The sequence below is a fragment of the Littorina saxatilis genome, linkage group LG6, assembly GCF_037325665.1.
Source record: "Littorina saxatilis isolate snail1 linkage group LG6, US_GU_Lsax_2.0, whole genome shotgun sequence".
In the NCBI taxonomy this organism is placed as follows: Eukaryota; Metazoa; Mollusca; class Gastropoda; order Littorinimorpha; family Littorinidae; genus Littorina; species Littorina saxatilis.
This window is the reverse complement of record NC_090250.1, coordinates 54,678,434-54,706,147: the sequence shown is the minus strand read 5'-3', so window position 1 is coordinate 54,706,147 and position 27,714 is coordinate 54,678,434. Positions and strand designations below refer to the sequence as shown.

General features: G+C 40.6%; 2 protein-coding genes across 4 annotated transcripts in view; one reads left to right on the top strand and one right to left on the bottom strand.

The window, feature by feature from the left end:
- LOC138969538 (RING finger protein 150-like) overlaps positions 1-27,714 on the top strand; it is a 33,767-nt gene that overhangs the window by 2,475 nt on the left and 3,578 nt on the right. Inside the window, exons 2-5 of the mRNA XM_070342367.1 lie at positions 8,699-9,325; positions 17,993-18,255; positions 21,165-21,236; positions 24,202-24,284. Coding sequence (XP_070198468.1) covers positions 8,833-9,325; positions 17,993-18,255; positions 21,165-21,236; positions 24,202-24,284 — 911 coding nt within the window. The 5' untranslated portion in view covers positions 8,699-8,832. The remainder of the gene's footprint in view (positions 1-8,698; positions 9,326-17,992; positions 18,256-21,164; positions 21,237-24,201; positions 24,285-27,714) is intronic.
- LOC138969539 (uncharacterized) lies at positions 436-8,692 on the bottom strand. 3 transcript variants are annotated; one of them, XR_011456493.1, is made up of 7 exons: positions 8,104-8,690; positions 7,719-7,861; positions 6,289-6,385; positions 4,953-5,006; positions 4,520-4,597; positions 2,247-2,519; positions 436-1,519 (listed from the first exon to the last, which is right to left on the bottom strand). XR_011456493.1 is itself a non-coding variant. In XM_070342368.1 (7 exons), the coding sequence occupies exons 2-6, from the start codon at positions 7,728-7,730 to the stop codon at positions 2,415-2,417; spliced, it is 387 nt and encodes a 128-aa protein (XP_070198469.1). In that variant the 5' UTR covers positions 7,731-7,861; positions 8,104-8,692; the 3' UTR covers positions 436-1,519; positions 2,247-2,414. The 3 variants fall into 3 exon arrangements, 1 of the variants encoding a protein (XP_070198469.1); XM_070342368.1 differs by lacking the exon at positions 4,953-5,006 and adding an exon at positions 5,852-5,946 and having other exon boundaries at positions 8,104-8,692; XR_011456492.1 differs by lacking the exon at positions 4,953-5,006 and having other exon boundaries at positions 8,104-8,687.

Sequence of the window (27,714 nt, the reverse complement as noted above, 5' to 3'; positions counted from 1 at the left end):
CTTATGGTGTGTTTGACATCGATTATGGGCAAACTACACTTTGTAAACACGGAGCGCGTACATATGCCTTTAAGGATCTAGCCTATCTGTTTCGCTAATATAGGTAGAATAAAGTACATGTCACCAGAGTAGCCAAGAGCAACCTTTAACAATTTACTGGTTTGTTTTCATTTGTTTGAATGTTTCTCTCTTCTTCCTGCGCACAGTCTTCTCTCCATTTCATGTCACCTGTGCATACCATAACATGTTCTGAGAAAAAATGTTTGTTTGGCTCACATTTTGTGTGTGTCTTTATTGATGTTCGTATGATGCAATGAGTATGTCAGAACAAAATCTGAGTTCTCGTACTTTGAAATGGAGAATGAGAGACAAGACAAAGCATTACAGCACAAAGTCAAACATATCAGCACTTGCAAACAAAATGCACACAATACAGTCAGCTCAAAAAACTTTACTTATGTTGATAAACTTATCACTAGCAGCAGATCAAATCTGATGACTTCATCCACTTGGCAATGAACATATTGGGAAGAAATATATCTAGTTTCATATATTTATATATATATACCAAAAACACACATGTAGTACAGTAAAAGTCATATCTATAATGGTGTACACAGGAACCTTCCTTTTCAGAACTCCAAACAATAATCTGATAAAAAAAATTCCAGTACAGAAAAAGATGGAGTCTTAAAATGTAGGAAAACTTACATAGGTTTTGACAAGACAAACATTTATATTTTAGATGCGACCCACCCTACTACCTTTCAGGCTAAAAACTTACAGAAACGAAGCAGCTGTTCAACAATGTTGCTCTGCCCATTACATGTGTAAAGACAGGGGCGGATCAGTTGCTTTGTAAGGGGGGGGGGCACTTTGAATCGAAAGTGAATGTGATGGGCGCGAAGCGCCCGAATTTGCTAGGGGGGTCCGGGGGCATGCCCCCCCCTGGAAATTTGTTTTGCCCAAAGAAGCAAAATGGTGCCATCTGGTGCCATTTGAACTTAGAAATGGTCATAGAATCAGCATAGAAAAATCTTTTTTTTTCTTCTTCTTTTTTTTTTTTTTTCGGGGGGGGGGGGGGGGGGGGCACGTGCCCCCTGTGCCCCCCCCCCCCTCGTCCGCCCCTGAAAGAGTAGAGCTTAATGCCTGGATCTGGCAAAGCATTTACATGAGTTGACAAATTGTTGAAATAAGAGTCGTCAGGATTGTTTACTTTGTGGAAGGGTTGCTCTCCTTGTTTATCTGTGTGGTTTCATAGTTAAGAGGAAAAAGCTGTTTTGTTAATAACGCTTTCCCTACTTCTACTAGTTCCTCCTGTTGCTGCCTGTATCAAAACGGGAAACAGGATTGGATTACTTTGGGAACAAGAGGTTGTGATGGCTGGCTCTGGGAAACAGGTGGTTGTGATGGCTGACTCTTGGAGACACCTAGAAGTCTCTTTCTGATTTTGACAAAGATGCAATCAGGGGCTTCCTCCTCCAAAATGACTTGCAGCCTGTTGCACATGGTCAAAACCCTGCCAAAAGGGAAAAAAATAAAATAATCAATATGAGAAAGAGACAGGAGACAACAACTTTTACTAAAGCATCATTTAGGACAATTTACCAAGTTGTACATAACAAATTGCTCACAAATTTGAGTGCAACTTGCATGAAGAGCATTTGCAGGGATGGCCAGATCTCAAAATCTTCACTTGCCAGACAGGCGGGTCATTTCAAGAAAGTCCAGTCCACCAAAAAGAATTGCTTGCCGGGTACAAACCCCAGTTGCTATAACTGCATTGTTTATAACGTTTTTAAACTAGAGTATTACAACCAGAAGTGTTGCATTTGACGAGAATTTTCACTAGCCAACCAGGTGAGTTGCCAAGCGGTTTTAACTAGCACAGCGGATTTTTTGTACTCGCCCCTGGTCATTAGTCAGATCAGATGATTTGACCATCCCTGAATTTAGAAAGTCTGTTCAGTCATTGCTGATTAACTGTATCACTATCAGTATCACTGCACTTTTTTTTAAAAATTATATGTATATAACATATACTGCTGACAGCGACAGGCATAATTTTAGTGTGTGTTAATACTAGTATGCTGGTTTTTTCAGATTTTGACACATTCCCTGTTCACTGAAACCAAAATGTTGTTAGGCCACACAAACCATCTTGCAATTCAACTTGAACCATTCTCTTGTTCAAAAGTAAAGTGCAAATATGATTTATTTTAAAAAAAAGTAGAGAGGTTTCCTACCTGTAAGCCTTTCCTCCTTAAAACTCGTTGACGAGGCGATGCATGAGGTCGAGCTCACACTCACAGGCAGCCGGTGATGAAGACGCTTGGCCACAGGAATCGCCCATCTTGCTGCCTTTCAATCCAGTTGTGATGATGAATGGATAAGGATAAACTTGAGCACACCTTTCACATACAACTTCTGCTTGTACTCTCGAAGAAGCACCCTCTCTGCATTTTCTGCTTCACGGTCAACAGGAATCCCATCTCCCAAGTTCCAAAGCAGGAAAAGCTCTAAAACAAAAAGGCCTTGAGATCAAATCACAGTTTTTCGCACCTGTGGAAGGCATTCTTTTTCCCCCCTCATCACCATTTTGTATGTAAACTTACAAAATACTCACTGACTCAGCTGGGGGTAAGCTTAGCAGCTATACAAACTGGCAGTGGCAACTTAGTATGCATGTTTGTTGTTTCTAAAAAATCTAACCCACACGTCAGATTGAAAATGGAAAACTTTAGCATACACTATCACAACATGTATGCATCACGAATCGGAATATAGTTATGCTTCATAGTAAGTTAGATTCCATGGACAGATCAACGGCACTTATTCAAGTTTTTGACTTTAATCAACTGAAAAGTTACAGATTTACAGAAGTTGCTTTTTTGAAAATATTACAATGCACGCGAAAGCGATCTGTTCAATATATAAACAAGTCACGTAAGGCGAAAATACAACATTTAGTCAAGTAGCTGTCGAACTCACAGAATGAAACTGAACGCAATGCAACGCAGCAAGACCGTATACTCGTAGCATCGTCAGTCCGGGCTTCGTCGAAGATTACTTGACCAAAATTTCAACCAATTTGGTTGAAAAATGAGAGCGTGACAATGCCGCCTCAACTTTCACGAAAAGCCGGATATGACGTCATCAAATACATTTATCAAAAAAACCGTTCGGGGATATCATACCCAGGAACTCTCATGGAAAATTTCATAAAGATCGGTCCAGTAGTTTGGTCTGAATCGCTCTACACGCACGCACGCACACACATACACCACGACCCTCGTTTCGATTCCCCCTCTATGTTAAAACATTTAGTCAAAACTTTTTTTTTTTTCCTTACACCTGTTCCTTGTCCCGGTGTGCACTCACGCCGCCCCGTCCCTGCACTCACTGTTCCATGCACATCTGAATTTCGTTCCGCTGCCAGACTTGTCGATTTTACAGACGCTCCAGGGAGGGATGTCGGGTCGTTGCGGTAGGCTACCCTCGGAAGATGACACTGCACTTCTGCTGAGTCACTTCGACGGTGTTCAGTAGTGGGTCTGTCCCGAGCTAACGGACGCAGCCCACTACCTACTATGCCCCCTACTAACGACATTGACAGCTAAGTCGTGGAGCCAGACTGAGTGAGGGTCCCCTCCAGAGAGCAGACCGCCACCACGTCCCTCCGTCGACCCCCCAGAACGTCACACGTTGAGGACTGACAGCAGAAGTACTATTCAGGGAAGGATCGAACAGGAACACTGAGACCAAGGTCACCATGAGAGCTCCGGGCATGAAGGGCCACAAGAGCAAGGACACTTTATAATTTTGGATGATTAATGAGATGAGGATGATTATAATGATGATGCTATGGATTTCCAATTTGGTTTGAGACTACGTGACAGGGCAGCACTCTACGCTTACTGTCATAATATATCCTGGTGTCAACCAGGCCCGAGAACTGCCGCACCTGCGGTGTTGGTCAGGTAAACAGAACCTGAGCACCCTCAAAGTTGCATTCGTTAAGTGAATGACACTCGGCTGTGTGATTCCAGCCTTCCCATAGGAACCATAGCACTTCCACTCTGGGTAGGAGCCGACCGTAGCCCGAAAAACCCACATGACCCTGATGGGATTCGAACCCACGACCTCCCGGCCCACAGCCCGATGCGCTAACCACTGCGCTACGGGGGCCGGTATTTAGTCAAAACTTGACTAAATGTAAAAAGCAGATGTGGTATGAGACAGTAAGTAAGAGAGTATTAATATATCCTACACACTGTACTTTGCATACCTCACCAAACCTTGATCTCTTCCAAAGCCTTGTGCAATTTCATATGTCAATTTAAGCAAAGAGACGTCACTCTAGTAAGTATGGGGTGACATAATAGTTATAAAATTATCCAAAGGGAAAAAGCTGTCAAATTTATCAGGAACCAATATGCCGTTTGACTTAAAAATACATTTTTACAAAACCAGTATACATATGATTTAATTTGAAACATTATGAATATGAATTCATTACCTTGTAGTTTGGTTGTGGGACAATATGTCCAGATGGCGACTTGAAATCCCTCGTTGAATTTAATGCACTGGATTCATTCTGTGGTATGGCATATGTCAATTTTAAGTGAAAAAACAAACAAACCACACAGACATACACACTCACAAGAAACTTAGTGCACATCGAAGCATCAGAACACAGAGCAATACATGGATACATTGGAACCAAGGACTACTTTAGTAGTCCTTGATTGGAACCCATCATTTATCAGTACTATCACTTTTGCATAAAGCACACTTTTGTGCAGCAGGACAAAAATAATAATTTTGCGGGATATGATAATTATCTAATTCAGTGTTAATTTAACTTTCAAAAATAATATGTATCATTGAGTTCGTCAATAATAATTTCAAAAAGTAAGCCAGAAACAATAACAAATGAACATAATAAATACCTGAAAAAGCGACTTTCTTGCTGCAGATTTACCACTGTGGTTGTCTGCTATTGCCTATTTAAACAAGAAGGGCAAAGCCCATATGACTCACATGCGTGACCTTGACCTTTACATTCAGGGTCAAGGTCAAATAACTAAACCTAGCAATGACATCATACACTAAGAACTGCTTTACACATTTTTCCTACCAAAATACATGTGACCTTGACCCAAGGTCAAGGTCATCCAAGGTCATGCAACACAAAGCTGTTAATTCAAGACATAGGAAGTACAATGGTGCTTATTGGCTCTTTCTACCATGAGATATGGTCACTTTTAGTGGTTCACTACCTTATTTTGGTCACATTTCATAAGGGTCAAAGTGACCTTGACCTTGATCATATGTGACCAAATGTGTCTCATGATGAAAGCATAACATGTGCCCCACATAATTTTCAAGTTTGAAACAGTTATCTTCCATAGTTCAGGGTCAAGGTCACTTCAAAATATGTATACAATCCAACTTTGAAGAGCTCCTGTGACCTTGACGCAAGGTAAACCAAACTGGTATCAAAAGATGGGGCTTACTTTGCCCTATATATCATATATAGGTGAGGTATTCAATCTCAAAAACTTCAGAGAAAATGGGAAAAATGTGAAAAATAGCTGTTTTTTTAGACAACATTTATGGCCCCTGCGACCTTGACCTTGAAGCAAGGTCAAGATGCTATGTATGTTTTTGGGGGCCTTGTCATCATACACCATCTTGCCAAATTTGGTACTGATAGACTGAATAGTGTCCAAGAAATATCCAACGTTAAAGTTTTCCGGACGGACGGACGACTCGGGTGAGTACATAGACTCACTTTTGCTTCGCATGTGAGTCAAAAAAAGGGGTAAAATATAGGTAATTAATATACCATTAGCTTAACCGAGCGCTGGTGTAGCAATGTCCGAATTCTTCGGATGTCAGCTTTCTCACTCGATATATACTTGAGACTGAAATAGCTGTTCCCTAGACAAATTAAAGAAGTAAACTTATAAGGATAAAAAGCATGTCAGTTTCTTGCAATTCAAGGAAAATTGTGGTGAGATTGAATATATTGCAACCCATAACATTGAGTGGTTATGTCCCTTAGATTGAAGATGAATCAAATTTTAATTTAAAAAAATTGGTTTGACAAATTTGTTCCCATAAATCTAATGTCAGAACTATCAGAGGGTGGTTGAAATTAACCACATGCTTTAATTCTGTTATTCTAGGGAGAAAATATCCCGCGATACCATGGATGCACGGAGCTGTAACTTAATATACGTAACATATACATACCACAATAGCTGTTAATAACATTTATACCTGGCGTTTTGCAGTAGGCGTCTCTCCTGTTGGTGACCTGTGTGCCCTCTTTGTCCCAGATTTGTCCTCTGACCAAAACGATGGGGCTTCTTTCATCCTGTGGTACGACACAGTTAGATATGTTACCAGCGGCACAACATTCTATCCTGATGCGTTTTGTTGTTTCATGTGTTGTGCTTAAGTATTGTGATTGTAGTGTAAATGTGTTTTTTTCTTCTTCCAAGAACATAGTATTATGCATTTGAACAGTAGTACATGAGGGAAGGGGATTGTCAGTATGGAGTTTATGAGATATGTACATTAGGCTTGTTCATGTCCTACTTATAGGCGCGCGTGCGTATCTAATGTTGATAAGCAAATTTAGTTTGGGAGCAAGTATTTTTGTCTGCTCATACTGACTGTGCTGGCAAAGAGAAAACTGTGAGTAATGAATAACAAGATGAAAATAAAGTTGACTTTCGCACAGAAAATACCATACTACATTCACGCTCTTCAAATGTAAATACACCATATTGACTAGCCCATCAAATCCTGGCTGACATTCTGCCCATAGCTGCTTGTGTGTTTGTGTTTTCGTTCTATTTGTATGGGTGGGGTACCATGGAAGCTAGTGTAACGATAGATTCAAAGAAGCCTTGATAATATTTTCACAACAAATTGATTTTACTGTCTATATTTTGTAAAACATAAAGGATTACAAAATAAATCAGTGTTGGTTTTGGGTGGTCACAGAAGCCAGTACTTGTTAAGCTGTTATCACTGGAACCCCTAATCAGAAGTTGGTACTTTGGCATGTGTTCATACTGGTGCAGCGGTATATATATATGTTACAGTTAATCTGTGAAACCAGGGAATAAATGTATTAACTAGGTAATACATGAATTAACTGACGGAAAAAACCAGTTAATTCATGTATTACCTAAAATATTTTAGTTCATACACGTATTCCCTACTTTCACAGATTAACTGTAACATATATATATAATGTGAAAGATAGAGAAAGCTCCTATTTTTGCTTAATTGACATATTTATTTTTTAAAAAAAGATAGAAGTAACTGTTGTAAAAATTGCAATCGTAAAGAAAATGTAATGGCAGTAAACTTGGAAAGCACAGCTAAGGGCAACACTGTAGAATGCACCGCGCGTCTCCAACCACTGTGATCAAAAATAAGTCAACTTGAGTGCGCTATCAATAATTATTTACAATGCTTCAGTTCTACCACAGGTGGAAGGTATCATTCGCTGGACCACCACTATCATAGTCTTACTATGATATTGGTAGTCTTACTATGATAGTGGTAGTCCAGCGAACAATATTTTCCGCCTGTGCTTCAACATCACCAGTGAACACAACCTGGGAAGCAAACATCTAAATCTAATATTTGATTTTGACCTAAATCTTAGTAATTATAGCAGAGAAAAGACTTACCATTCTGCGCATCTGTCATGAATTCCGTACACACAAAACTGATGACAGTTAAGAGTGACATAACTTGAGCCAACGGGAGTGACCAACAGTCGACAGAATAACACTGACAGCCGTCGTCCGAAGGTGGCTGAACGGACGTGAACCTAACGAAAATAAAGCACGTTCAGCAAATCAAATTATAAAACATACACGTAAAATATCAGGTGCTCTTCTGTCATCTGCTCTTCATACTTCATTATTTTGCACGTAAATCAAACCCTAAATTTTACACTGATAAACGTTGTTCGCTCGACCCTAGAGTATGGGGCAGTTGTCTGGGACCCATATATTTAAAACTGGATACCGACAAAATCGAGAAGATTCAACACAAAGCAGCGAGATTTACCTGCAAATATTACAGATCCATGGAGAAAACCCGGTTGCGAGAGATGCTGCAGAGACTGAACTTGCCATCAGACTCGGCACTTGCTGACCGGCGTAGACAACTTCGCCTGACGATGCTGTACAAGATAGCTGGAGGGTTAATACCAGCCATACCCCCAGAAAGTTTTCTCACACCCGCAGAGAAGAACAAGCGGAAAATCAGACCAACAAAGCCTATAACAACTCGAGGCCATTCAAAATTCCAGTGTTAGTGTTAGTCTGCCACACGAACGACAACAAAGAAGGGAAGTAAGCCTGAAGGGGTTTACGGGAGTTGTCTGCCCCATTATCGAAAGATACTTCCGGTTATAACCATCAGAAAACAACAAATTGTGCGTTCTCACGATCATTGATGTCTGCATTCTGTTAATAACTTTGTTATTATCATTCTCCTCAAGCCTATCTGTCTAATAAGTCGAGCTAAAATGGGCTACGTTCAGCATTTGTACATTTCCTTCTGTGATGTGACTATTGGATGACGTCATCGAACCATCGTTGCCTAAGTTAATTTGAATGGAAGCTCGCGTCATCATAATTAGCGTAGGTTCCTAAATGAGGCCATTGCGAGCAGTCAGCGATGCGAATATCCCTTTTGTCGGACATATTGAGTGTTTGTTTGCACCAGATCCGAGAGTACAGAGACTGAAACAACATCTTGTAGCCACCACATCAACTGCTGTCGACGGCGGCCATGATGGAGCGCATTTGTTGTGGCTGTGTGTTCAAGTCGGAAAGCAAAAGCGCAAGATGGTGGACACATAACCCAGTTTTGCGATGCGCTGTTGTATTGACATTGATGACATTTCCCACATGTTTAGGCAATATTGACGAAGGTTCAGCCATGGATCAACCCGTTTCATTCTATTGGGCTGAGGTTAATTTGACGTACATGGATCCCATCTCAAATAAGCCTGTGCACGAATCATATGACGGGAAATACGGTGCCAAAAGTCTGGTGGAACCAAGGACTGGCTTGGCACTTCATGTGCGAAACAAGGACAACAAAACACATGGCTGTGACGATTACCAAATCCATATACCCAAAGAAAAGTGGATCGCGCTTGTGGAGAGAGGCCATTGCTATTTCACAGACAAAATCAAAATTGCCACCAAGAAGTATAACGCGTCTGCTGTTGTGATTTATAACAACGCGGATGAAGGCATCACCATTATGCAGCACACAGGTAAATATGCGCATATTGGGACACAATGACCCATATAATCAACCCGGACACACTTGTTGATGACATGCTGCTAATGCTATAATTTGATTTTTAGCTTAATTTTTGTCTTCTTCTTCTTTGTAAAATACTGAGGTAATCCCTGTACATGGCAACTACAGAGCTGCCAACTGCTACGCTTTCAGCATAGCATGCTACGTTTTAAGAGCAATTGCTATGCCAAGCTAAGAATTGCTACGCTTAAACAAATAATGACAAGCAAGCAACAGTTCCCTCTTTTTGCGAGTCCTGGTTCCTTCCTATCCGTGTGGCTCTCACAAAATGGGTCATAATACATCGTCTATACTGAGAGTTAGTACTGCAGATACTCTTTAAAGGGCATTTTATGTTCCTGCATTCTCCTGAAACTTTATTAAAAATGTCTATTCTTGTGCAAGAAAGCATAAATGCGGATGTGGGAATACATTTTAGAAAATGCTACTCTCAAACACCATTTGCTACGCTGAAAATTCTAAAAAAAAGAAGTAAATTGCTACTCTTGAGGCTTGACAAGGGTTGGCAGGTCTGCAAGTGCAACAACCGTACTTTTCAGACTATAAGGCGCTGCCGTGTATAGGGGCCCCCTACTTTTAATAGTAGTAGTAGTATGTAGGGGCGGCTATATTTGTTAGCCGAAGGCCGCGAGGCCTTATTGGTGCCCCTTCTTTGTCAGATACTTTGCATGCCTAAATCCCTATTCTTTCAATGCTTTCAATCAAAGTCGTAAAAAAGGTTAAGAAATTTTGGAGAATTGCCCAAGAAGTTTTTGAAGGCGTCTACTGTGGGTGCGAATTTTATGTTAGCGGGTAGTGCATTCCAATTGTTAGCAACTCTATGAGAAAACGAAAACTTGCGCTTGTTAGTCTTACAGTGTTGAACAAAGATTTTTCCCTGGCTGTTTCTGGTGTTGTCTGTCTGCTTGAATGTGAATATTTTGTGCATGTCAATATCATCCACCCCATTTATAATTCTATATGTTTGTATTAGGTCACCCCTTGTCCTCCTTCCCTTCAGAGAGTGGAGGTCTAAGTATTTGAGTCTGTCCGCGTAAGACTTATCACGGTACTCCTTTAGAATTTTAGTTGCTCGACGCTGCACCCTCTCAATTGTCTGAGACTGTCTCTTGAGGAATGGGCTCCACACCACATTTGCATATTCCACCAGTGGTCTCACAAAGGCTTTGTATAGCTTTAAGAAGGTGTCCTTGTCAAGAAATGAGAACGTTCGTTTGATAATGTTTGTTTATGTTTGGTCGTTATCTTTGCCTGTGCGTGTATTGTATGTTTGGTTGTTTTCTTTGCCTACAGTGCATGTATAGTTTGTTGGTTATGTTTGGTCGGTTTCTTTGCCTGTGCGTGTATAGTATGCTTGGTCGATGTATACTGTATTGTAAAGCGCTAAGAGTAAGAGTAGACATTTTTCTAGAATAGCGCTATAAAAGTTTGCATTATTATTATTATTATAATGCCAATCCTCTGATTAGCTTTTGACACAACTCCTCGAATATGCGGGTCGAATGACAAATTGCTGTCGAAAACAACACCGATGTCCTTTTCCTCATCACATTCATTTATTTTTTCAATAGCATCATTGACAGTCATCACGTAGTCATATTTGGGATTCTTTTTACCAGAATGCAGAACATTAAAAAATAATAAAACTGAAAAAATCCTAGAATAAGGCGATGTCATGGATAAGGCGATGGTGTCGTGTAGAAGGCGACGGCATGAAAGAAAACAAAATGAGGAAAAACATCGTACGTAGAAAAAACAACATCAATGATCAAACATGGCGACCGCTCAAAATCGGCACAAAACACTGTTTCAAATGGAAAGTTTTCGGCATTTTGACAGTGGCAAAGTCGAAGTGCAAGTTGAAGTGTCAAGAGGTCGACAGTCGACTGTCGTGTTTCAACACAACTATTGTTCAGGTAATTTTTTCGGCGATCAACATTGCTTGAATTGTGTTCACTGCAATGGTTGTTAGTTGCTCATTGATTTCAAGTTCACAGTGCTCGTGAAACCTATTTTATCCGAGAATAAGGCGACGTCGTGTATAAGGCGACCCCACGATTTTAAGTGAAAAAAAATGAAAAAAGTATCGCCTTATAGTCCGAAAAGTACGGTAGATCCTCTAAACAAGATAACAATCAAAATGTATTCACCAGAAACGTGGAGTTTTATTGTTGTCTTGTTCTTCTCACCTGTAGTCTACAGATAAATGATTGATACAGATTCTGTCTATGTTTCATTTGCGTGTAGCTGCTGGCGTTAATTTGCTAGTCGTGCAAACACATGAGGAAGTTTCAATAGATCTGCATTCAGCTTAAGGTTTGGTGTCAAATTTTGTGTTTGTTTGAGCCTATGTCATGTACCCCACTGTCGATACTGCTATTGTTTGTGAACTTTCTGGTGGCAGTGATCCGCCCTGTTGAAATGTCACAAGCAGCCTGGTCTGTCTTGTGATGAGCATAATCAATAGTTCCTTGGTGACGCTGTTCGTTTCCTTGGCAACCAATGTACAGTATGATTCTGGCAATTTGCTTGTTGACGTACATCAAGGTCCTCATTTGGCTGCATAAGTTTGACTTAATTGGCTACATCTTTCGGCATCATACATGACTACAGATTTATAAAACAGTTGAATAAGATTTCATGATGACAGTTTGTAGTGAATTAGGCTGGGATTTTTTTTCACAAGCTAAAATTTGAGTTCGGCATAGAAGTTTAGAACACACGCGCGCACACACATTCATTGATTCAATTGCACACACACACACAGTGATGCGCATACATTCACACACACACACAGTGATGCACACACATTGACACACACACACAAACAGACATTAAATAGTGGCAGCCTGTAAGGATAGAGCAAGGTATTTACTATTTTATGCTTGCATGGGTTTTGTTGAAGAACTTTGCAAAGGTGCACCAGTGGTATAAGTGTCCCAGTACTACATGTACTACACAAGTACTACACATGTACTACACACATTGTTTTTGTCTTGACCTTCAAGTTCAACATGTAAAACTTGCCATCTCCAGTTGGAGATTGTGGATTAGTTATAACTGTACCTTTAACCTTGTGTAATACAGTGGAACCCCCCTTTCAAGGACATCCCCCCCCCCCCCCCCCCCCCTGATTGATGCCTTCCCCTGTTTGTTTTCTCAGATTTTATGTTGATAACCTGTGTAAATTTACCCCCATTTTAAGACTCCCCCCTTTTTTAAGACCTGATTTTCTCAGATTTGTTGAGGTCTTTAAAGGGGGTTCCACTGTTTACAAAGGACAAAGGCTCAGTGGTTTATAATGGCAGATTGAAAGTGACTTTTGCCTACTAATAAGTATTCATATCTGTTATCTCTGAGTACAAGGAGTAAGTGTCAAACTCAAAGAGATTAAAAAAACAACCCAATAAAACACCGACAATAACAAGGTTAAGGTCACTGTTTGCAAAGAGATAGGGACTAATAGTGAGTGAAAGAGACAGTATACTGAGAGTGTAGGAAAGTAGGTCAACACACTGCGCCAGTGGCTTGTTGTTCTCTGTGTGTGGGTGACTCTTTTTTTTGAAGGGCCCAGGTACACAGAGTGTTGTTTTGGAAACTGTTGTTTTGTTGTAAATGAGGGCAGGGGTGCAATGTGTTGTGCAACAGACACTGACCAGGGGCGGACGAGGGGGGGGGGGGTGCACAGGGTGCAGGTGCACCCCCCCCCCTCCAGCAAAATTATTTTGTTAAAAAATTTGGAAAGCTGATTCTATGACCATTTCTAAGTTCAAATGGCACCAGATTGCACCATTTTGCTTCTTTGGGCCAAAATTTTTTCCGGGGGGGAGCATGCCCCCGGACCCCCCTAGCAAATTCGGGCGCTTCGTGCCCATCACATTCACTTTCGATTCAAAGTGCACCCTCCCTTACAAAGCAACTGATCCACCCCTGCTGACGGCAGTGATTACAATAATCACAACACTACCAGTGCCACACAGAAAGGGTAATACGACAGAGTGAAAAATAAGTTTAACAGAGCATGTGCACTGTTCTCGCTCTCACTAGAACTGCCAAATAGTCTCGGGACTCTAAGGCTTGAAGAACAACTCTTGATTGTGTCCCAGACTGGAGAGCGGATGATTTATTCCGACAGTCAAGACAAAGAGAGAGAATGCTTGTAACTTGGGGGCGGTATTGAAAGCCAGAAGAAAAATAGATTTCCCAGTTTGGCCCTTTGTCAAATATGCCAGCTACTGTGTGAGCTGGATTCTGGAGCACAATTTATGCTAACAGACATACGAGACAATAACACCAACTGCAAGAGTGAAACAGTGTGTGTACCCTGTGTTGTTGTCTACTCAACTGCCTGCAGTTCACAACATTGTCTTGCCTCATATCTGCCTCAGCTTCAAGTTAGGGGGGGGGGGGGGGGTGTAAGTTGAGGGTTTTGAGGCTCAGACTGCAGATGAAATGATGTGGTACATGTACTGCCAGAATGCTTTTTAGTGTCTTGTCTGTGTTGTAAACCTTAGTAGTAGTATTAGCCTGGTGGAACGCTTAGTTTTTGAGACACCCCCCCCCCTCCCTCCCCGTAACTTGGTTTGGTTACATTTCATCATTGCTAACAATTGTTCATTTTTTCGGTGTCAGTGCATAAAATCGTTTTTGAGAATGCATTCCAACCTCTGTTAGTATCACAGGAGCCTGGTTAGTGTTATATTTTAGGCCTTGAAAAAAAGCTTCCTCTACATTTGAAGCTTCCACGCTATTTAATAATAATAATAATAAAGTGTATTTATATTGCGCCTATCCCTTACAAAAAACAAAAATATTTGGCTCTAAGCGCATTACAACATGTGAAGGACTTGGTACAATCAAGTCTGACAAGTACAACAGCACAATATACAGTCGGTCTCTTAGGTAAAAGCAGCTTCGACAGTTAAACACTTCTACTAAAAGATCCTCTAACAATTTACAAACATAGTTAAAGAACATCGAGTTAATAGGAATTAAAAAAAAAGGTTCTTATAATAAAACTATCTAGCGAACGACGAAGAAGAAGAAGAATAAAACTATCAATGTCAATGTATAACAAGTCATTCAACGTAAATGGCCAAAGAACAACAATAAAACAATGGTGATAAAACAGTTATACTCAATGGCTAATAACGAGGCAGAGTTAAATAGTATCGACACAAGATTAAAACAAAACATATTTCTGGAGACGAATTAACAACAATAAAGCAATGGTGATAAAACAGTTTTACTCAATGGCTAATAGCGAGGCAAAATTAAATAGTATCGACACAAGATTTAAACTAAACATATTCCTGTGTGACTTTTTTTCTAGTGTCCATAATGTATTATTGCAGCTTGTCGAATGATTATTGAGAATTAGCATTTCGCTTGGTAAATAGGAAAATTAACATCACAGAAATGTTTCTGGTATGTAATAAAAGAATATTATTTTCTCTAAATAATTAAAATAATATAACTGTATCACGTTTTTCCCTATTCTAAGTTTGATGTTGGCCACATGAGACATTGGGGCTCCAAAAACTAAGTTGTGGGAAACTCAGTGTCACACTCACACCTGAGACTAAGCAGAGACATAGATAGGACTAAGCTACAGTAAAGAAAGCTCTGCTGTGCCAACCAAAAACGTATTGATGAGATTGAGATCTATGTTTCATCTTTGAAGGGTAGAGGTCCGTAACCAAGAACTTATTGATGTCCCGCAGTGGGGCACTGCGGTTATGAAATTAAAGGCCCCTCCTGTTTTTGGAACCGCAGGAGCTTTCTAGTGTGCTGTTAGGTAGATTTTTGGTTCCTCTTTCCTGTCATGCTCTCTTTTTTTTCATGAATTCTTTTTCTTTTTTCTGCCTTCTTGCTCATTCACCTGTATTTTTTCCAAAAATCTCTTCTCTTGCCGCTTGTCTCGCGATTCATGTATAGTTTAATCTGTTAGTGTTCTGATGTAAGTCCAGCAGTAGATAGGTTAAGCCTATTTTAACATACTGGAAACTGGTAATCTTCCAGTAGGTATTAATTTAGTTTTACTAAAGCCTGCTGGGACACAAGTAATGGGTTAGTGCATTTGTAAACAGGAATCGCTTGACAAGTGGCCCCCTTCATCCCCCCCTTCCTCGTCCTGATATGGCTCTGCGTAGTCGGCTGGACGTTAAGCAACAAATAAACAAACAAACAAACAAACTTATTGATGACAACCTATGTCTGGCCTGTCTGAAAACACCTCCCTGTGAGGGGTTTTGCTGCCAGCACGGGAACGTCCCACTAGTCCGAGGGTTCACTAGTCCGAGGGTTCATTAGTCCGAGGGTTCACTAGTCCGAGGGTTCACTAGTCCGAGGGTTTACTATAGACGCTTGATTTTCCAATTCGTCCCACAAGTCCGAGGGTTCACTAGTCCGAGGGTTCACTAGTCCGACGTTCACTAGTCCAAGGGTTCACTATAGACGTTTGATTTTTGACTCACATGCGAAGCAAAAGTGAGTCTATGTACTCACCCGGCCGGCCGGAAAACTTTAACGTTGGATATTTCTTGGACACTATTCAGTCTATCAGTACCAAATTTGGCAAGATGGTGTATGATGACAAGGCCCCAAAAAACATACATAGCATTTTGACCTTGCTTCAAGGTCAAGGTCGCAGGGGCCATAAATGTTGTCTAAAAAACAGCTATTTTTCCCATTTTTCCCATTTTCTCTGAAGTTTTTGAGATTGAATACCTCACCTATATATGATATATAGGGCAAAGTAAGCCCCATCTTTTGATACCAGTTTGGTTTACCTTGCTTCAAGGTCAAGGTCACAGGAGCTCTTCAAAGTTGGATTGTATACATATTTTGAAGTGACCTTGACCCTGAACTATGGAAGATAACTGTTTCAAACTTAAAAATTATGTGGGGCACATGTTATGCTTTCATCATGAGACACATTTGGTCACATATGATCCAGGTCAAGGTCACTTTGACCCTTATGAAATGTGACCAAAATAAGGTAGTGAACCACTAAAAGTGACCATATCTCATGGTAGAAAGAGCCAATAAGCACCATTGTACTTCCTATGTCTTGAATTAACAGCTTTGTGTTGCATGACCTTGGATGACCTTGACCTTGGGTCAAGGTCACATGTATTTTGGTAGGAAAAATGTGTAAAGCAGAAGGTCAAGCATGTGAGTCGTATGGGCTTTGCCCTTCTTGTTCAGTTATTATACCGCCCCTTAAAAGGCGGTATATATGTTTCACTGTGTCTGTCTGTCTGTCTGTCTGTGTGTTTGTGTGTGTGTGTGTGTGTGTGTGTGTGTGTGTGTGTGTGTGTGTGTGTGTGTGTGTCTGTCTGTCCACAAATAGATATCCGATGTTTGAGAACCGATTTCAATGAAATTATGTGTGAGGCTGTAGTACAACCCAGGCTCGATCCTCTCCATAATTCAGGTCGATGGGATAACTAATTGACCCTCACGGGCAAAAGGAAACCCGAGATGCTATATAATATGACTAAAAACTGTAGGCAGTTCGATCACGTAATTGTCCAGTCGGGGCGGTATGCTGATAAATTTAATATCCTTTCTTCAGTCAAAATATAAATAACTAAGTTTCTTGGGGGAAATAGTCTGAGATTTCTTCAGTCAAATATAAAACACCACATTATCTTTTTGAATGAAAACAACTCAGTGTTTTTATGAGAATATTCTTCGATTTGGTTCCCACAGTAGTGAAAAACACACGCACGCACGCACACGCACATCCACGCACACATACACACACAAAATAAAAACAAATCAAATTGAATATCCTTTGTTCAAGCGTCTATAGTGAACCCTCGGACTAGTGAACCCTCGGACTAGTGAACCCTCGGACTAGTGGACCCTCGGACTAGTGAACCCTCGGACTAGTGAACCCTCGGACTAGTGAACCCTCGGACTAGTGAACCCTCGGACTAGTGAACCCCTCTCGCCAGCACGGTAAAGATAAAGAGGGAACATTTTCTCTGCCCGCGTGGCAGCAAGCAGGATGTCTCTTAACTGATGAGATGAAAATGTGCGGCAGCCTTTGGTTTTGCCTTAGATTCAAGGGTCAATGTAACTTAGACCTCTTCCTATCAGTCTGCCTTGTAGGTAAGGACAAATGGCTAGAAGTCAGCAGGGTGCAGTTACCTTGAATGAAGGTGCAGTGTTCTGCATTAAACTTTGGCGCGTCAGCCACAGCACACTGCACTGCATACATTCCCCCTCCCTTCACCTCTTTTCATTTGAATGCATATGACTTGTTTGTTTGTTTGTGTGTTTTGTTTTTGTTTTTTTGTGGTTCATTTCTTCTTCTCTTCTTTATTGTGGCTTTCCTAACTTTCTGCGCATTATTTTTATTCCATTTTATATTCTGGTTGCATTTTTGTCCCCTATGCATATGATTTCTTTCCATTTGTTTGCTTCTTTAGTGAATAGTATGGTTAGTATTTGTCCAAGGACAAGTTGTTAGACAAGGCAATATGTCTTAATCTTTGTAAAATAAAGTGTGTTCCTTCCTTCCTCCTTCGTAGGTTCGTTGGTTCTCTGCCATCCGCCCTACCCATGGCCTCCTAAATGATAAAGATTGTCATGGTCTGTGTTTCAGTGGAGGACCAGGTGTCGATCTTCGTGACGCTGGAGACGGGACGTAAAATGGCGCGGTTGGCCGACCAGGGTGTGCGCGTGATAATGACCATCACGCCGGGCAAGAAGGAGATGACGGACATCTCCCAGCACAACAGCATCAGCAAGACGTCCGTGCTGTTTGTGTCCATCTCATTCATTGTGCTCATGGTTATCTCCCTTGCCTGGCTCGTCTTCTACTACGTCCAGCGCTTCAGATACGCACACGCTAAGGAGCGACTCGCTGTGAGTTGGATACAGTCATTCAGATGTGAAATGAACAGTTATTTGTAACATTTGGAGGTTCAAAAGAGGGCATGATCGTGTGCGTTCAATCATAAAAAAAAATATAAAGAATTCTAACTGATATGGGTCATTCTCAGAAATGGTGGTACAAAGTGTTACATACAAAGTAAAAAATAAAGTGTCAAGAAATACAAAATAATTGTTTTTACTATGAAGTCTATTGTTTGCTATACATAATAATGCAAAAATTAGACAAAAAGAGTAATTGGTTGCTGAATAAGAGACGTTTTAAATTGTTATTTACGTGATGAATGTTGTAACATGGAAACCAAATTCCAACTTTAAACCACCTAAGCCTGCAATTCTTTGTGCATTTTTTATCAGTTCTGCAGTATTTTTGTGTTCTACCCAACACATTCTAGTTATGAAAGGTAAGGACTTCAACTAATATTGGTAAAAAAAAATGACATTTGGAACAAAACTAAGGTGAATGTCGTAACACAGAAACGAAATGCTTGAACCACTTTCGGTTCCTGTGCGACAGACATGAATCTGCACTGTTTGGCCTTTCCTGCCGGCAAAACCCGTCTGACCCAAAATAACTACACAAAACACAATTCGTCAGAGTTTGCTGTATTTGTTGAAAGTTCCTGTTGCGTTCAGATTACCCATTTTAAGTACTTGATGAATGTCGAACATCGACGATCAGAGGATACGAAAACTTCTTGGCTGCTTTGTTCCGCTAAACTTCGCGCTTTGAGAGACTGTTTGCACTCGATATCCTTCCGACACTACATTGTCGCCATCCGCGGTGTGTAAGTTTGTGACAAAGCTTTGCAGGCTCGACAATTAAGTAAAAACCATCTTCAGTCGTAACGTAGGTCAGGAAACGACGCCATGAGTTTCAGCAAATGATATGATTCTGGTGTTTTCTGTGAATATTTGGCTGTGATTCAAAGGACTATTTTCTTGTTCGAACTTCCTGTGCGCCAAAGAGCTAAAAATAGCCGTGATGTGGCAAAGTCATGGAGCACATTGCTGTCCGATGTTCGCGCGTCGAGTTTGGATACGAAGCGTTACGACATTCATAATTTTTTGTTCGAAGCCCGTAACTTCAAATTCAGCGTAAGTTTTTGCAAAGATGTGTTGCTACGTCCAATACTGAACTCCTGACTGTCGATTGCAGTAATTTGTTGGTGTTTGCATGTTTGCATTTAGCCATGAGACTGAACATATTGTTGATCACGAAAGTCGTGTAACGCTTCGGCGATCCGGAAACGGCCGAACTTCGCAATTGAAAAGCACACAAAAACAACACCAACGTATAGAAACCATTTTTATTGACATACAACAATGCTTTAATGTATCAGAAATAGATTCAGATGAAAAAAGTCGTGGTAGAAATAATTTTAATTTACTTTTTCATGATTTCAAATGTGTCACCCCTCTCACTCTCACTGTACCACCATTTCTGAGAATGACCCATATCTATCGATACATGTAAAACTGTTATTTGTATTTTTGAGCAAAATATGACAATTTACTTTGATACAGATCTCGACAGTCACTGTTCACCTTAACCACAGGCACAGTCTGGGATGAACACTGCGGTCAAGGTGAACTGTGACTGTCGAGATCTGTATCAAATGTCATATTTTGCTCAAAAATACAAATAACATTTATGTATTGATCCATACTAGTTAGAATTCCTTTTATTTTCTATGATTATAGCATATAAACATGCGCTTTTTTGTAGTCTCGGCTAGCCGTCTAAATACAGTGAAGTCCGGATGTAGTGATAGCCCTCGGGACCAAATTTTTTTATCACTACATCTGGACTATCATTGCACCAGGACGTCCGGTTATAGTGATATTTTTGTAGATTTTATCACTACATCCGGACGTCCGGTTATAGTTCTATTTTTGTAGGTTTTATTACTACATCCGGCCAATCGCTTGTAGTTGTAGTGATATCTTCAAAGCTTTTATTGCTACATGCGGCGGCACATTTGGTAAACTAGCCTCAAGGCAGTAACAAGGTGATTTTGGAACCACTATTGATTTCGTTTTGTGACGTTTCTTCTGTCGTCTTTGTCAGGCTTGCAAATGTCCTGTGTTAACCTACCCCCGTCCTGGCAGTTCAACAGCCGGTGTGTGTGTGTGCGTGCGTGCGTGCGTGTGTGTGTGTGTGTGTGTGTTTTAGAGAGAGAGAGAGAGACAGAGGCCACTTAGAAATAAGGGTTAAATGAAAAATTGTCAGATCAATTTTCCGCTTCAGGGTAAGCACAGTGCGTGGCTGGCTTTTGCTCGCCATTTTGGTAAAGGGAGATTACTCTCGAACATTATCACTACAGACGGACTTTAGCTTCCCCGGGACTTGAAAATAGTATCACTACAAGCGGACTATCACTATATCCGGACTGAAAAATATCACTACAACCGGACTAAGTTAACAAAGAACATGAACAACTGGGACCGGGACCCAGAAATTTTATTACTACAGCCGGACTATCACTATATGGGTCTATCACTACAGCAGGACTTCACTGTATTAGTTTTTGTCCGACAATGATGTCACATGGTTCAAAGAAGGGAAATCCAATGTTCAGTCGATGCAGAAGATTTTTTTTCAACTATATGCATACACTAAGAATATCGCTTGGCTTGAGTAAATTCAACACATTCCATCACAATGCAAAGTTCTCTCCGAATATGTTGCACGTATTCCTAGGCCAAGGGCAAGTTTATTGCAGTTATTCAAATGTGAATGAACAAGCAATTCTTCTGCTTTTTGTTCAGACCATAACAAACCAGTTCAAGGGTCTGAGTTGTTTTGTCAAAGGTTGTTTGTTCCAAATGCCGCTAGTAGTAACTGATTTCAGGTGCTTACTTTGTTTTCTATTTTTCAGAGACGTCTGACAAGCGCTGCAAAGAAAGCCATTGCTAAAATACCACAGAAAACTGTGAGACATGGAGACAGGGTAAGACCTTTGTTTGTTTTCTTGCTTCTTATTTGTTTGCTTGTTTCTTTGTTGTCTTATATTGTTTGACCTGGCCAGCTGACCTTGAACCAAATGAAATCTATTAGTCTTCTTACTTAATAATCTGATGTACAGTTTCTTCTCCTGAACAACTGAAGGTCTCTGTTTTGTGCAGAAAGGGTGTATCTGCTTCTCCCCAACCATAGAGCGAGGCTGTGTTAACAATTTCAGGGCTTTGTGTTTTAACTACTTCCTGAATTAACTTGAAACTAAAAGGTGGCTTGTTGAAGAAAAAAGAAGAAGTAAGGTAATACTGGGAAAGACATGCAACGTGTGATCTCAGATGTGAAACTTCAGCGAGACTCTCAGACGTACAGAGCAGGGATGTTGCTACAAATTTGAGCTGACCGGCTTAACAAATTTGAATAGGACATTTCAGGTGACCTACATTGTGGTCGTACACATTATCGTCTGCTATTAACTGTTCTCTCTTTATGTCCTCTTTTCTTCTCTTTTTCTCTTATTTGAGATGGCTTTGTTCCATATGATTACTTTTAAAAGAACCCCTGTACTAAAACCAAGAAATTGCTCCATACCTGAGAGAGACTGATTCTGTACCAGTGGGCTACATAAAGTGACTGGATATAATGAACTTTTAGATACCGATGCCCTGGACCAGTTGCTCTAGCAGATGTCTTTCTCTCTCTCTCACTGTCTAACTAGCGTGTGTGTGTGTGTATGTGTCAGTTTGGTTTGTTGCTGTGTCTGGTGGTTGTGTTGTGGAGTACACGCAGAATGATCTTGAGTACATCTACTGACCGATGCAAGCAAAATGTGATCGGACACAGTCCGCCTTCTACAAAGTATTATAGGACATCTGACCGAGACCTGATGATATGAATCGGACAGTTGAGGCACTTAATCGGTCTAAGACCGATGTCCGACGCCTAACGACATCCCTGCAGAGCAGAACTGTCTTGAAGGACGATGCATGGGCAAGTTGTGAATTGTCTGTCTGCATTGATTATCAAGGAAAGGAAACTGCAGAGGTAAATCTCTATTCAGATCGGGGAGAAAGGAGTGAGCAAACTGAGGAGCAATTACTGATGAGTTATGTGCACTCCCGTTAACAGTTGTGAATACTGATGAGTTATGTGGACTCCCGTTAACAGTTGTGAATACTGATGAGTTATGTGGACTCCTGTTAACAGTTGTGAATACTGATGAGTTATGTGGACTCCCGTTAACAGTTGTGAATACTGATGAGTTATGTGGACTCCTGTTAACAGTTGTGAATACTGCTGAGTTATGTGCACTCCCGTTAACAGTTGTGAATACTGCTGAGTTATGTGCACTCCCGTTAACAGTTGTGAATACTGATGAGTTATGTGGACTCCCGTTAACAGTTGTGAATACTGATGAGTTATGTGCACTCCCGTTAACAGTTGTGAATACTTATGAGTTATGTGCAGGGATGTTGCTACAAATTCATACCTATAGGACAAATGTCCTAGCTCTTCAGCATCAATAGGACATTTGACCGCTTTCAGAAATTTCAATAGGACGTTAGAATTTTTTCATTTTCAAGAATGACGCTTGCCGTGTTCCCCCCCCCTGTTTTTGACCCTAATGTAGCACAGGATGCCGTTGAATAGCCAAACATGTTCAGCTTTTGTTGAACTTTGGCAGGCTTTATTTTTATTTTTCGGTGGCATAACTCAGTGCGCTTCGTTAAAATGTATCGAACTGAAAGCAAAAGCAGACGAAAGACTTAGTCAGTTGGAGTTGTCTCCCATACTCCTAACTTTAATGTGGTGCAGACGGGTGTCACCCAAACGCAAGATCCCCACTGCATAACTTCAGTGCAACTGTACGCGAGAGTGCTTGGTCGCTTTTTGAAAATGTGTATCTTGAAAGGAACATCAACAAATATCGCGCAGTCAGAAGAAATTGAGTTATTATCGGACAATACCAGCGCTCAATTGAAAACGATAGGACATCTGACCGCCATGCGGCTATGTGAATCGGACATTTGAGCCTCTTAATCGGTCTATGTCTGATGTCCCGACGCCTAACGACATCCCTGTATGTGCACTCCCGTTAACAGTTGTGAATACTGATGAGTTATGTGCACTCCTGTTGACAGTTGTGAATACTGATGAGTTATGTGCACTCCCCTAAACCTCCGGGTGATCCTTGGAAACCAGCTGGTAATTGCGTGCATGAATGAATGACAGAAAATGGCTACAGTGGCCCTCTTCTAAGACCTGAACAAATCAGAGACATATATCTGGTCTTACAAGACGGAGTCTTAAAATGGGGGTCATTTGCAGAGGTAATGAACAAATCATCTTTAACACTTTCTACCCCACCTATGTTGACCAAGGTTTTTTTTAGTCGAGACCAGCTGTGCTGCAGCAGGTCACTCAGAATTGTAGTAACTGTGTAGCGACTGTGTATCAACACACTGGAATGCAGGCGTTAGATGGACGTTACAGGAAGCGACTGAGGCTAACAATCTGAGCGGATATATTCGTACCTGGTCAGATAGAGCCAAATGAGTGGGTACGGATATATCCGTACCTGGGAGACAATGAGTTAAAAAAACAAAAACAGGGTCGTTAAAAGGAGGGAGTCTTTAATTGGAGGGTCTTAAAAGGGGGGGGGGGGGTCCATTGTAGCTGGTCAGTTAGGAGCAGCAAAGCATGCAGCGGCAGATCCATATGAAGAGGAAAGTCAAAGGAAAGAGAGAGGAAGACAGGACAATGACTAGATGACGGTCAATACTTGCCACCACCAACAACCATCCCAAGGATCTCTGACAATTTTTTTTATTTATATATTATTCACCTTTCCATAGCGACCACCTGCCTACAAGGACGATGTTTGGTTGGTCCCTCGGCTAGTCATTATAGACAGAGTCAGCTGTATGTCTTTTTGCTGAGACATGCTTTTCTCTTTGCAGGAGCTGGACAGTGAGTTTGACCAGTGTGCTGTCTGCATTGAGACCTATAAAGCTCATGACGTCATCCGGACACTGCCTTGCAAGTAAGTCATTCTTAGCTCATGTTTCCTCTTCTTCTCTCCTCTTTTCTGTCCTCTTCCTTGTTGCAAGCGTTACTTGTCATCACAGTGTGTGTGTGTGTGTGTGTGTGTGTGTGTGTGTGTGTGTGTGTGTGTGTGTGTGTGTGTGTAAATCTTGTTTCCTTTGTATTGGTGCAGCTACAGCTTTTGTCCCATTGTCTCTGGTCTTGAGTGTCTGTTTCAACCTGACAGCAAGTATTGGAGTGAATCAGATGATACAGTATACAGTCTGTCACAAGCTTTTAAGAAAGACAAACCATGAATCAAGATGTTGACAAACCACAGACCAAAGATGTCAACAACGATGTCGACAAACTACAAACCAAGATGTCAACAACGATGTCGACAAACTACAAACCAAGATGTCAACAACGATGTCGACAAACTACAAACCAAGATGTCAACAACGATGTCGACAAACTACAAACCTAGATGTCAACAACGATGTCGACAAACTACAAACCAAGATGTCAACAACGATGTCAACAAACTACAAACCAAGATGTCAACAACGATGTCGACAAACTACAAACCAAGATGTCAACAACGATGTCGACAAACTACAGACCAAAGATGTCAACAACGATGTCGACAAACTACAAACCAAGATGTCAACAACGATGTCGACAAACTACAGACCAAAGATGTCAACAACGATGTCGACAAACTACAAACCAAGATGTCAACAACGATGTCGACAAACTACAGACCAAAGATGTCAACAACGATGTCGACAAACTACAGACCAAAGATGTCAACAACGATGTCGACAAACTACAAACCTAGATGTCAACAACGATGTCGACAAACTACAAACCAAGATGTCAACAACGATGTCGACAAACTACAAACATAGATGTCAACAACGATGTTGACAAACTACAAACCAAGATGTCAACAACGATGTCGACAAACTACAGACCAAAGATGTCAACAACGATGTCAACAAACTACAAACCTAGATGTCAACAACGATGTCGACAAACTACAAACCAAGATGTCAACAACGATGTCGACAAACCACAAATCAAGATGTCAACAACGATGTCGACAAACTACAAACCAAGATGTCAACAACGATGTCGACAAACTACAAACCTAGATGTCAACAACGATGTCGACAAACTACAAACCAAGATGTCAACAACGATGTCAACAAACTACAAACCTAGATGTCAACAACGATGTCGACAAACTACAGACCAAGATGTCAACAACGATGTCGACAAACCACAAATCAAGATGTCGACATAGATGGACGATCAAACAGATCATTTTCTGGTTAAAAGATGTCTGCAGACATAAATTTTGATAAACATGAGCAAAGTTACTGGTGTGACTGTGAGCTGTGCAGCATTTAATGTAGCGACAGCAACATCACCCATAAGTTCACCAATCAGGGGATTAGATTTGGCTTTACAACCCGACTTTCTTTTGGCCTTATCTGCCTCCCAATTGTCAGTGACCTTAGATTACGATTAGTCTTGTTAGTGAATTTGGGCGTTTGAATGGGTTTAACTTTTGCTGTGGGGCATATCTTCTGAACAGAAATCGATTTTGAGAGACTCAGTGTTGTGCAAATGTATAGGTTTAATCTTTTTATTTTTAAGTTCTGATACACTGGCCTTTCTTATAGTATAAACTGTGTATAAAACTAACCCGGATTCCCTGTAGCACAATAATTCAAAATAGATCATAACACTAAAATGTCAGCACATTTCTCAGGAAAAGCCCAATTGAGAAGGTTTTAACAAAACTTAATCCATCAATCAACAAATATTATGCGAAGCTGTGTTTACTTCAGTTGGTGTGACACTGAATTTTGCACAAATATTTAGAGCCCCAGTGTCATGTGGTCATTGTTAAACTGAGAATAGGGAAGGCGAAATACAGTTGTGTAATTTGATTGTTTAAGTAGAGAAAAAAGTCTTCTTTCAGTTCATTACGTACCAGATTCGGGAGAAACATCTATGTCATGTGCTGTTAAAAAAGTCTTCTTTCAGTTCATTACGTACCAGAAACATCTATATGTTGTTAATTTTACAGTTACTACAAGCGAAATACAAATTCTCAATTAATTAGACAACCTGTGCAAGGAAAGTTCTGGTCTAATCCTGGAATTTACTGTTATGAACAGGGATGTTGCTACAAATTCATATCATACCTATATGACAAATGTCCTGAGTTCTTCAGCATCAATAGGACATTTGACCGCTTTCAGAAAGTTTAATAGGACATTATGAATTTGCGCCAAACAGCTTATAACATTCCATGGAATTGTTCCAAAGTCATGCGCCCACACACACACGCACACCCACACACACCCACGCGCGCGCGCTGTAGAACACACACATAATATAGTAAATACATCAACAAAGTGTGCGTATAATGTTGTATTTGTTTTGTTTCAAAGAAACCACAAAAAAGAAACCAACATGAACAACTTCAGAGCCGCTGGAGTTGTCTCCCGTACTCCTGAAGCATGCACTGATGTATTCTAAAAATATTCCACTATTTTTAGATCAGTGCGCTGCACCGAGACGGTTATAAATACCCAAACGGCGCATACCGCAAACAGTTCGTGAATTCCCGACAAAAGAAAAGATCCGCATGCGGCACGGGCAACTTCAGTGTCAGCTGAACACGAGAGCGTTCGGTCTTTTAGAAAATTTGTATCTTGAAATGAAAATTAACGAATATCGCGCTGTCCGAAGGAATGAAGTACATATCGGACAATGACCACGCTCAGGCTAAAACGATAGGACATCTGACCGACATGCGGCAATGTGAATCGGACATTTGGGGATTTTCATCAACAAATGTCCGATGTCCGACGCCTAACGACATCCCTGTATGAAGCGTGTTTCCTGTAATCTTTAAAGGTTAATGACATTGCTTCAAGGCATTTTGGCCTTGTTGTCTTGCCACGAACATCATTAATCAGATTGTTTTATATAACTTATTCTTTGTTTTATGTAAGTTATTCTTTGTTTTATGTAAGTTATTCTTTGTTTTATGTAAGTTATTCTTTGTTTTATGTAAGTTATTCTTCTTTTGCATTTGCATATTCTGTGTGTAGAGGGATTCGCTCAACATCAAAACGGATGCAGTTGTTATTTTGCACTCTTGTTTATTCGTTCTACGAAAACCAACCGGACCAACCTGTAAAGATTATAATAGAATAATAAGTACTACGAACTACAATGATATGTTTGAGCATGCAAAGTAATACCAACATTACCAAAAGCAGTTTCAAGTTTTTCTCCCTAAAAAGAGAATACAATAAACCAAAAAGTACAATAGATCAAGGAATCATGGTAAATCAACAAGTAAACCTTGACTACGTGAAAAATAGGTAACCACATGGATCACACACACACAATGTCAAACATAG